Source organism: Aegilops tauschii, chromosome 5 (genome assembly GCF_002575655.3).
Source record: "Aegilops tauschii subsp. strangulata cultivar AL8/78 chromosome 5, Aet v6.0, whole genome shotgun sequence".
Lineage (NCBI taxonomy): Eukaryota > Viridiplantae > Streptophyta > Magnoliopsida > Poales > Poaceae > Aegilops > Aegilops tauschii.
Window position 1 is genome coordinate 95,882,245 of NC_053039.3, and position 12,327 is coordinate 95,894,571.

A 12,327-nucleotide genomic window follows, 5' to 3' on the forward strand; every position below is an offset into this window, starting at 1 on the left:
ATGGATAAGAACGCCGACGACCGCTATGTTGTAGCTGCAGGGCGACGTGGCGGCGATGAGCGCGTGCCGACGGGTTCCAGGATAAGCTCGAGCTGTTCCAAGGGGCAGCTGGCGCGCTGGTGTGGCTTGGGCGGCGCCATCCGTGGCAAGGGCTCACCGCTGACGCCGGCGTGCCGCCAAAGGCTCTGACGGCGGCACTGTAGGGCGCCAGGGGTGGCTTGGAGGGTACTGGCGAGTGGGCGAGGGTAGTGCGTGGCTCTGCAGGCGAGCAAGGGCCAGGGGCGGGACGCGGCGAGGGCGGCAGTGCGACGCGGCGACTCGGTGCGTGCGCGTGCAAAACGTGCGCTTTGGGCGCGCCCAGAGCACGCACGGGACGTGCTCGACGAAATGCCAGGGCAGCCTAGAGTGCGAGAGGGAGGCTGGCAATTAACAGGACAGGGATAGGGATAGCTAGGAGCTTAGTGGACAAGGTTGCTGGGTCAGGAGCTCAAGATCATAATGCAAACTAGAAAACATGCCAAAACTGTCCATGAACACAAGGTGTTCGACATAATGCTAAGTGCATCTAGGCAACTCTTGGAGTGGCCAAAAACTCCAGATCAGGGTCTCCCTGGATGTAGGTGATGATGGCAAGATCATTTGGGCAAAACCAGAAACTTGCTAGTGCAAGTTTTGCAAAACTTTAGTTTTGGACAGAAAGAAAAAGGTCTCATTGCATGCACTTAAAATCCTCCAATGGTCCACTCTCCTGGACTTAAGGGTTTTGTAGGGAGGGCTACAAGCAGGAAAAAGGTCATGGGCACTAGAGCAAAATAAAATAGGGTTGCAGTACAAATCACCAAACTGGACCAGAATGAAAAAGAGGTTGATTCACTCAAAAGTTTCAAAGAACATTACTGGGTTTTGGTATAAAGTTTAATTATATGCATCTACTGACATCTCCAAACACTTGGAGGAATTTTTAAGGAAATAATTAAATAGGTTGTAGTGCAAAAATGCCTACTGGTCCAGATTTGAAAAGTTGATGTAGAGCTCAAAATCTCCAATAACCAGAAGATATTTTTGCATAAAAGTGATGTGGAAACATCACATGACATCCTCAAATTTTGGTGGAAATTTTAAATGCATTTGCCAAATGGTTGCAGTGCAAAACAGGCTCCAAATTTATGAAGGATCATTTTAAAAGAGTAAAGCTCAAGAAAAGGCAAACCTTGCAATTAAATCCACTGATAAAGAATTGTTTCATGGAGAGAGCATACAAGTCCAATAATACTTTTGGAAAGTTCCCACTTGAGATAAAAATCCACAATATCAAAGGGGTAAATCTAGACAAATGGAAAAGTTTAATTTCCTGGCAAAATTTTTATTTATAAAACAAGATCAAAATTTTGGGGTGTCACAAAATTCTATATCATATCCAATCAACAATATGTCATCCACATATAATATCAGAAATTCTACAGAGCTCCCACTCACTTTCTTGTAAATACAGGCTTCTCCAAAAGTCTGTACAAAACCAAATGCTTTGATCACACTATCAAAGCGTTTATTCCAACTCCGAGAGGCTTGCACCAGTCCATAAATGGATCATTGGAGCTTGCACACTTTGTTAGCTCCCTTTGGATCGACAAAACCTTCTGGTTGCATCATATACAACTCTTCTTCCAGAAATCCATTCAGGAATGCAGTTTTGACATCCATTTGCCAAATTTCATAATCATAAAATGCGGCAATTGCTAACATGATTCGGACAGACTTAAGCATCGCTACGGGTGAGAAAGTCTCATCGTAGTCAATAACTTGAACTTGTCGAAAACCTTTTGCAACAAGTCGAGCTTTATAGACAGTAACATTACCGTCAGCGTCAGTCTTCTTCTTGAAGATCCATTTATTTTTAATGGCTTGCCGATCATTGGGCAAGTCAACCAAAGTCCACACTTTGTTCTCATACATGGATCCCGTCTCAGATTTCATGGTCTCAAGCCATTTTACGGAATCTGGGCTCACCATCGCTTCTTCATAGTTCGTAGGTTCGTCATGGTCTAGTAACATAACCTCCAGAACAGGATTACCGTACCACTCTGGTGCGGATCTTACTCTGGTTGACCTACGAGGTTCAGTAACAACTAGATCTGAAGTTTCATGATCATCATCATTAGCTTCCTCACTAATTGGAGTAGGCGTCACAGGAACCGGTTTCTGTGATGAACTACTTTCCAATAAGGGAGCAGGTACAGTTACCTCATCAAGTTCTACTTTCCTCCCACTCACTTATTTCAAGAGAAACTCCTTCTCTAGAAAGGATCCATTCTTAGCAACGAATGTCTTGCCTTCGGATCTGTGATAGAAGGTGTACCCAACAGTTTCCTTTGGGTATCCGATGAAGACACATTTTTCCGATTTGGGTTCGAGCTTATCAGGTTGAAGCTTTTTCACATAAGCATCGCAGTCACAAACTTTAAGAAACGACAACTTTGGTTTCTTGCCAAACCACAGTTCATAAGGCGTCATCTCAACGGATTTCGATGGTGCCCTATTTAACGTGAATGCAGTCGTCTCTAAAGCATAACCCCAAAATGATAGCGGTAAATCAGTAAGAGACATCATAGATCGCACCATATCTAGTAAAGTACGATTACGACGTTCGGACACACCATTACGCTGTGGTGTTCCGGGTGGCGTGAGTTGCGAAACTATTCCGCATTGTTTCAAATGTAGACCAAACTCGTAGCTCAAATATTCTCCTCCACGATCAGATCGTAGAAACTTTATTTTCTTGTTAGGATGATTTTCAACTTCACTCTAAAATTCTTTGAACTTTTCAAATGTTTCAGACTTATGTTTCATTAAGTAGATATACCCATATCTGCTCAAATCATCTGTGAAGGTGAGAAAATAACGAAATCCGCCATGAGCCTCAATATTCATCGGACCACATACATCTGTATGTATGATTTCCAACAAATCTGTTGCTCTCTCCATAGTGCCGGAGAACGGCGTTTTAGTCATCTTGCCCATGAGGCACGGTTCGCAAGTACCAAGTGATTCATAATCAAGTGGTTCTAAAAGTCCATCAGTATGGAGTTTCTTCATGCGCTTTACACCGATATGACTTAAATGGCAGTGCCACAAATAAGTTGCACTATCATTATCAACTCTGCATCTTTTGGCTTCAACATTATGAATATGTGTATCACTACTATCGAGATTCATCAAAAATAGACCACTCTTCAAGGGTGCATGACCATAAAAGATATTACTCATATAAATAGAACAACCATTATTCTCTGATTTAAATGAATAACCGTCTCGCATCAAACAAGATCCAGATATAATGTTCATGCTCAACGCTGGCACCAAATAACAATTATTTAGGTCTAATACTAATCCCGAAGGTAGATGTAGAGGCAGCGTGCCGACGGCGATCACATCAACTTTGGAACCGTTTCCCACGCGCATCGTCACCTCGTCCTTGGCCAGTGTTCGCTTAATCCGTAGACCCTGTTTTGAGTTGCAAATATTAGCAACAGAACCAGTATCAAATACCCAGGTGCTACTGCGAGCTCTGGTAAGGTACACATCAATAACATGTATATCACATATACCTTTGTTCACCTTGCCATCCTTCTTATCCGCCAAATACTTGGGGCAGTTCCGCTTCCAGTGACCAGTCTGCTTGCAGTAGAAGCACTCAGTCTCAGGTTTAGGTCCAGACTTGGGTTTCTTCTCTTGAGCAGCAACTTGCTTCCTATTCTTCTTAAAGTTCCCCTTCTTCTTCCCTTTGCCCTTTTTCTTGAAACTGGTGGTCTTATTGACCATCAACACTTGATGCTCTTTCTTGATTTCTACCTCCGCAGCCTTTAGCATTGCGAAGAGCTCGGGAATCGTCTTATCCATCCCTTGCATGTTATAGTTCATCACGAAGCTCTTGTAGCTTGGTGGCAGTGATTGAAGAATTCTGTCAATGACGGTATCATCCAGAAGATTAACTCCCAGTTGAATCAAGTGATTATTATACCCAGACATTTTGAGTATATGCTCACTGACAGAACTATTCTCCTCCATCTTGCAGCTGTAGAACTTATTGGAGACTTCATATCTCTCAATCCGGGCATTCTCTTGAAATATTAACTTCAACTCCTGGAACATCTCATATGCTCCATGACGTTCAAAACGTCGTTGAAGTCCCGGTTCTAAGCCGTAAAGCATGGCACACTGAACTATCGAGTAGTCATCAGCTTTGCTCTGGCAGACGTTCATAACATCTGGTGTTGCTCCTGCAGCAGGTTTGGCACCTAGCGGTGCTTCCAGGACGTAATTCTTCTGTGCAGCAATGAGGATAATCCTCAAGTTATGGACCCAGTCAGTGTAATTGCTACCATCATCTTTCAACTTAGCTTTCTCAAGGAACGCATTAAAATTCAATGGAACAACAGCACGGGCCATCTATCTACAATCAACATAGACAAGCAAGATACTATCAGGTACTAAGTTCATGATAAATTTAAGTTCAATTAATCATATTACTTAAGAACTCCCACTTAGATAGACATCCCTCTAATCCTCTAAGTGATCACGTGATCCAAATCAACTAAACCATAACCGATCATCACGTGAAATGGAGTAGCTTTCAATGGTGAACATCATTATGTTTATCATATCTACTATATGATTCACGCTCGACCTTTCGGTCTCAGTGTTCTGAGGCCATATCTGCATATGCTAGGTTCGTCAAGTTTAACCTGAGTATTCTGCGTGTGCAAAACTGGCTTGCACCCGTTGTAGATGGGCGTAGAGCTTATCACACCCGATCATCACGTGGTGTCTGGGCACGACGAACTGTGGCAATGGTGCATACTCAGGGAGAACACTTTTATCTTGAAATTTAGTGAGAGATCATCTTATAATGCTACCGTCAATCAAAGCAAGATAAGATGCATAAAAGATAAACATCACATGCAATCAATATAAGTGATATGATATGGCCATCAACATCTTGTGCTTGTGATCTCCATCTCCGAAGCACCGTCATGATCACCATCGTCACCGGTGCGACACCTTGATCTCCATCGTAGCATCGTTGTCGTCTCGCCAAACTTAGGCTTCTACGACTATCGCTACCGCTTAGTGATAAAGTAAAGCATTACAGGGTGATTGCATTGCATACAATAAAGCGACAACCATATGGCTCCTGTCAGTTGCCGATAACTCGGTTACAAAACATGATCATCTCATACAATAAAATTTAGCATCATGTCTTGACCATATCACATCACAACATGCCCTGCAAAAACAAGTTAGACGTCCTCTACTTTGTTGTTGCAAATTTTACGTGGCTGCTACGGGCTTAGCAAGAACCGTTCTTACCTACGCATCAAAACCAGAACGATAGTTTGTCAAGTTGGTGCTGTTTTAACCTTCGCAAGGACCGGGCGTAGCCACACTCGGTTCAACAAAAGTTGGAGAAACTGACACCCGCCAGCCACCTGTGTCCAAAGCACGTCGGTAGAACCAGTCTCGCGTAAGCGTACGCGTAATGTCGGTCCGGGCCGCTTCATCCAACAATACCGCCGAACCAAAGTATGACATGCTGGTAAGCAGTATGACTTATATCGGCCACAACTCACTTGTGTTCTACTCGTGCATATGACATCTACGCATAAAACCAGGCTCAGATGCCACTGTTGGGGAACGTAGTAATTTCAAAAAAATTCCTACGCACACGCAAGATCATGGTGATGCATAGCAACGAGAGGGGAGAGTGTTGTCCACGTACCCTCGTAGACCGAAAGCGGAAGCGTTAGCACAACGCGGTTGATGTAGTCGTACGTCTTCATGATCCGACCGATCAAGTACCGAACGCACGACACCTCCGAGTTCAGCACACGTTCAGCCCGATGACGTCCCTCGAACTCCGATCCAGCCGAGTGTTGAGGGAGAGTTTAGTCAGCACGACGGCGTGGTGATGATGATGATGTTCTACCGATGCAGGGCTTCGCCTAAGCACCGCTACAGTATTATCGAGGTGAACTATGGTGGAGGGGGGCACCGCACACGGCTAAAAGATCAAATCAATTGTTGTGTCTCTAGGGTGCCCCCATGCCCCTGTATATAAAGGAGCAAGGGGGGAGGTGCGGCCGGCCAGGAGGAGGCGCGCCAGGAGGAGTCCTACTCCCACCGGGAGTAGGACTCCCTCCTTTCCTTGTTGGACTAGGAGAGGAGAGGGAAGGAGAGAGGGGGAAAGGAAAGGAGGGGCGCCGCCCCCTCCTTGTCCAATTCGGACTTGGGGGGGAGGGGCACGCGGCTGCCCCTTGGCCGCCTCTCCTCTTCCATCAATTGGGCCCATGAGGCCCAATAGCCTCTCGGGGGGGGGGTCCGGTAACCCCCGGTACTCCGGTATATATCCGATAACCCCCGGAACCATTCCGGTGTCCGAATATAGTCATCCAATATATCAATCTTCATGTCTCGACCATTTCGAGACTCCTCATTATGTTCGTGATCACATCCGGGACTCTGAACAACCTTCGGTACATCAAAACTCATAAACTCATAATATAACTGTCATCGAAACTTTAAGCGTGCGGACCCTACGGGTTCGAGAACTATGTAGACATGATCGAGACACGTCTCCGGTCAATAACCAATAGCGGAACCTGGATGCTCATATTGTCTCCCACATATTCTACGAAGATCTTTATCGGTCAGGCCGCATAACAACATACGTTGTTCCCTTTGTCATCGGTATGTTACTTGTCCGAGATTCGATCGTCGGTATCTCAATACCTAGTTCAATCTCGTTACCGGCAAGTCTCTTTACTCGTTCCGTAATACATCATCCCGCAACTAACTCATTAGTTGCAATGCTTGCAAGGCTTAAATGATGTGCATTACCGAGTGGGCCCAGATACCTCTCCGACAATCGGAGTGACAAATCCTAATCTCGAAATACGCCAACCCAACAAGTACCTTCGGAGACACCTGTAGAGCACCTTTATAATCACCCAGTTACGTTGTGACGTTTGGTAGCACACAAAGTGTTCCTCCGGTAAACGGGAGTTGCATAATCTCATAATCATAGGAACATGTATAAGTCATGAAGAAAGCAATAGCAACATACTAAACGATCGAGTGCTAAGCTAACGGAATGGGTCAAGTCAATCACATCATTCTCCTAATGATGTGATCCCGTTAATCAAATGACAACTCATGTCAATGGCTAGGAAACATAACCATCTTTGATCAATGAGCTAGTCAAGTAGAGGCATACTACTGACACTCTGTTTGTCTATGTATTCACACAAGTATTACGTTTCCGGTTAATACAATTCTAGCATGAATAATAAACATTTATCATGATATAAGGAAATAAATAATAACTTTATTATTGCCTCTAGGGCATATTTCCTTCACCACTAACGTCTCCATGCTCACCACATCATTGCCTGCTCTGGAACAACTACACCACCCCTGAGCCAGTGCTCACATCACAAAGATTAGACTCCACGACAATGCTTTCAACAATCGGGCTGCACCATCATACGCGATTTTCACCGAGAGACGGGATCTTGAGTTGGGAAAGGTATCGAATCCCCTCAGTGACGCCTTCAACAAGGAAAATCACATCCAAAGGCATCATTCACCAACAACCCCGACCGAATTGGAGTAGGACTTTCGTTCGGAGAAGCGACGATCTACGCCGGGGACGACGTCTCCAAACACACCACCACCAGACAGGAGTTACAGCAGCGCTGCAACACGAAACATTGGCCGGAGCCACCATCGATGGTGCTAGCCTAGGAACAAGGCCCAGACCGACACTACCATAGACTGCCATCCTGGCGGGAGCCACCATGCATCTCGATTGAGACCAATCGTCCCGGCGTGAAACCGCCAGATCCCGCTGCGCGCCACGACAGCCCCCTCCCCCCCGAGCCATGTCCCGAATGCCGGCTAGCCAAGGGGGGGGGGTGCACCGGGGAAGCATCCCACACGTTGGTTTGCAAACCCGCCAAAAGCCCAAATTGAGAAACGAGCTCGATTGTTGCGACACCAGCAAACTCCACATGCCAACTTGTGCGCCGGCCGGAAGAGCCTAACGCCTCCAGCTCGGATCTGACCGTCGACACCCCAATTGGGCCCGATCCAGACGAAACCATGTGCAGCCGCGGGCCTACATGCGAGAGGGTGAGATAAGAGCTCACCATCGCCAAAGCCGCGCCGGCTTTGCTCGGCGGAGGAAGGAGAGGAGGGTTGGTGGAGGGTGGTTGTCCGACGGCTAGGATTTCGTGTAGGGAGTAACTCCGAACCTGGTTTGTATATCAACCCTTGATTTGTTTCCATTGAATGAAGAGTCCAAGACCGTACATTACGGCATAACAATACCAGAAGGGTCTGTCTAGGACACATCTAGATGTGATATAGTCACATCTAAGTTGATGTCCACTCTGTTTGTGGTCTATTTTTTCTCTCCTAATTTTTTTGTTTCTTGTTGATACATTATGTGTAGTATATTTATGGAAACTTAGATGTGCATCCTTAAAAAAACATCTATATGTGAATTAGACAAACTGATACCATAAATTGTGAAGAGGCAGACCTTAAAAAAACTCGACTACTCCTATAATCGCCATGGATGCCCTCTCCGGCAGGAGTTATTTACCAAAAACCACCACACTTGGGGCTGGGGTAACCGGTCGGTACCACATTTGAGCCATGTCACAAAAAACCACCAACTCTGGGACTAATTGGTAACGCGGAGCACTGACGGGCCGTCTTAGCCGCGGAAACAGCGAATCCGACAGGTCGGGCCCACCTGTCGGGTCGACGTGGCGTGCTTGCGTGGACAATTTGTTGAGTTGGATGAGGGCCCCACCTGTCAATGACTAGAGTGTTTATCTTTTTTCACATTTTCTTTTTATTCCTCTCTTCAGTTTTCTCATGGGCATTTCAACAAACATGCTATGTGCGTGTCTTCACCGGCGCCACCACCAGGCGAGGCCGTGCGGCGGTGCATTGGGAACGGGTGCGCGAGGCAGCTGCGGTAAGGAGAAACTCGGCCGACGCCCATGGTGGTCTTCTCTAGGGACGTCGATGGCGGACTCGCGGCCGCGGACGGACATGCCCTCCACGGCGCGCGGCCAGGGCCTCCCTGCGCACCGCCGCCGGCAGCCCGACACAGTAGCTCCAACGCCGTCGACGTGTGCTTCATCATTGCGACCACGAGGCCCGACGCTGCAACCGCCTCCATTAGCCTGAGCCCGAGCAGGATCTCCCGTGTAGGAGAAGCCTAGGGGGCGGCCTGATGCTTCTGGTTTGCCGCCAGCTCGCGCCGCCAGTTCGCCGCCATCTCGCGCCGCCCTCAATGCCCGATGCAGCGCACGCATGCGTTCGTCCAGGGAGACATCTAGTCATGGAGGTACGAGGTCCAGCGCGGCGGCTCAACATGGATTTTAGGTCGCTGGGGTGGCTGGGCAGCTCGCCGGTGGTGGTGTATCTCACCGGGGTTGGGCTCCGGCGGCGGTGCGGGATTAGACAGTGGTGGGGGTTGGTGTACTGGAGGGAGAGAGGGGAAGAAGAGAGAGCCCGACAAGTGGGGCCTTGTGCCACCTCAGCGAATTATCCACATAGGCACGCCACGTTCGCCCGACAGGTGGGTCCGACCTGTCGGTTTCGCTGTTTCCGCGGCTAAATCGGCCAGTCAGTGCTCCGCGGTACCGATTAGTCCCAGAGTTGGTGATTTTTTGTGACATGGCTCAAATGTGGTACCGACCGGTTACCTATCCACCGGTTACCCTAGCCCCAAGTGTGGTTGTTTTGGGTAAATAACCCCTCCGGCGGCGGCGGCGAACGACTCCCAGCTATGGATGACCTCTCCGGCCGCACCGCCGCCTCGCCTCCGCCTCCGCCTCTTACTCTTCCACTTCCGCATGACAACCTCCTCCTGGAGATCCTCCTGCGGCTACCGCCTGAGCCAATCTACCTCCTCCGCGCCTCCCTCGTCTCCAAGCACTGGCGCCGCCTCGTCCACGACGCCAGGTTCCTCCGCCGCTTCCGCGCGTTCCACGGGGCGCCTCCTGTGCTCGGCTTCCTCAACAACCAGCCGGGGCCTCCCCTCTTCGTCCCCACCTCCGACGCCTTCGCTGCAGTCCCCTCCTCCATGATGTCCCACGACTCTTGGTGGGCCTTGGACTGCCGCCACGGCCGCGCCCTCCTCCAACACAGGAACTCCGGGAATCTCCTGGTCTGGCACCTCATGTCTGGCGAGCAGCGCTGCTTGCCGCGGCCGCCGCCGGCGCTCGATGGCTACGATTGCGGACCCGGCTTCAACGCCGCGGTCCTCCGCGCGGCCGGCAACGAGGACCGCCTCGACTGCCGCTCCTGCCCGTTCCTCGTGGCCGTAGCGCTCACCCACGGCGGCCATGCTGACCTGACCTCCGCCTGCGTCTACTCGTCTAAGACCGGCGTCTGGGGAGACGTCATCTCCGTCGCCACGCTAGAGGAAGTTGAGGCCCGGCCGACGACTCTGGTCGGAAACACGCTCTACTGGCCAATGACCGCCGGTTGCATCCTTGAATTTGATGTGGACAAATATAGCTTGGATACAAGTGAGGTGCCAAACGATATGTTTTGCTACTATGAGGGCCTGATTGTCCTCATGCCGGCGGAGCATGGAGGCCTTGGCTTTGCAGCAGTTGACGGTCTCAGTCTCCATCTCTTCTCAAGGGTGGCTACCACTGACGGCACTCTAGTCTGGACGCTTTGCCGGGCCATTGATCTGAACAAGTTTCTTACGCCGGATGTGGTGGTGAGCTGTAAGACGTTTTCAATGGAGGCAATTGGCGTCGCTGAAGGTGCTGATGTGGTTTTCATTTATGCGTGTAAATGCGCCTACATGCTTCATCTCAAGTCTATGCAGTTTGATGAGGTGTCCGTTAAAGGAACCTATGCCAGCATTTTTCCATACACCAGTTTCTATACCCCGGTACTACCATGTCTTTTATCCTCTAGGAATGATAAAGTGTAGTTGCATGAGTAGATGTCATGTGAACATTATATTCACATATAGGCTGCATAATTTACTTTGCCTGCTGAATGAAGACTCATCTTATGCTCTTTTGGATGTTGCAAAGTTCAGGTCTGAAACATTGAACCATGTTGCCTGAAGGAATAGAATGAACATTGCAAATTGTATATGTCTCCTACATCCGGTCAAATTTTGTATCCGGTCAAGTATATGTCTCCTACACGTTTTAAAGTGTACGGGCCATAGTTCATTGCAGACGATAAGTCTCATTAACTGACTTCCTATCCGGATATGAACATTCATACCGTGCACTCAAGTTCTTGTATCACACATCCTGCTGGATGCTTCTAATTCCCAAACAGTGTGCTCATTTATGCTATTTTTGCAATATCTTGTTTGCCAATTTGCAACCAAGTAATTCTTGTGTGCTAGGAAATAACCACCATACAAGTGAAACATATAGGTGTGTTCTGTTGTTCTTCTTTACCGGTGTTTCAGATATCTATATCATCGTCCAGACCTAGATTACACCATGTGCTTGTATCACAAGTAATTGTGAAGGAATGGGCCTGCATTCAATGGTTATAAACAGGGATTTACAAACAAAAACAAAAGAGGAATTTTGTAGTCACTTTTTCATGTAGCGTAAAAAATGTATTTACTGAGAGCAATGGAGCTTGTATTTACCGAGAGCAATGGAGCTTGGATATATCCTAGCGGTGTCAAATAATATTGTGACACTCAAAATTACCAAATTAGGTAGACAATGCAAAATTTTACTTACTTCCAATTTTAAGCTACCTGATTCTCATGTGGGATTTGGGGTGATCTGTGCTTCTTATTTCTCCGGTTTGTTCTGGGGAGTTGGAGAAATACATCCTTTCTGTCATTCGACTATTTGACGACTCTCTTCTGCACATAAAACTTGTTCAAATATATGCCCTATTTTTATACTTTATTTATCACATTTGCCATTGGCCTCTAGTCTCTTCTTTCGAAATACAGTCAGCATTGGTGGTGTAGAGGGCCAAGCTCAACTGATGAATAATAGATGAAATTGTGGTGCCATCGCTTCTGCCAGTAAGTTTTTTTGGTTGAAGAGATGGTGTAAAATTACCTTCTGTTATGTCGTCTATTGTTTGGCTTGAGTTACATGATACTTTTTGTAATGCATTGTTTCTGAAACAATGGGTTGATTGTCCATGCTGTAGTAAAGAAGCTTGCAGTGCTTCTATGCAAAAGACAGTTTGAACCTTGAAAAATACAAACACTTAGCTTTAGTTTCTCTTTACAGTTTTGTG

At 47.5% G+C, this 12,327-nt stretch overlaps 1 protein-coding gene across 1 annotated transcript; it reads left to right on the forward strand.

Moving 5' to 3' along the window:
- Window positions 1-9,862: 9,862 nt before the first annotated feature.
- LOC109750276 (uncharacterized) lies at window positions 9,863-11,026 on the forward strand. The gene has a single exon (XM_020309235.1). It carries the CDS (start codon window positions 9,863-9,865, stop codon window positions 11,024-11,026), a length of 1,164 nt encoding a protein of 387 aa, XP_020164824.1.
- The last annotated feature ends 1,301 nt before the right edge of the window (window positions 11,027-12,327 follow it).

What these genes read in the sequence shown, in the direction of transcription:
- LOC109750276 (XM_020309235.1), top strand. Translation starts at nt 9,863, where the DNA reads ATGGATGACCTCTCCGGCCGCACCGCCGCCTCGCCTCCGCCTCCGCCT.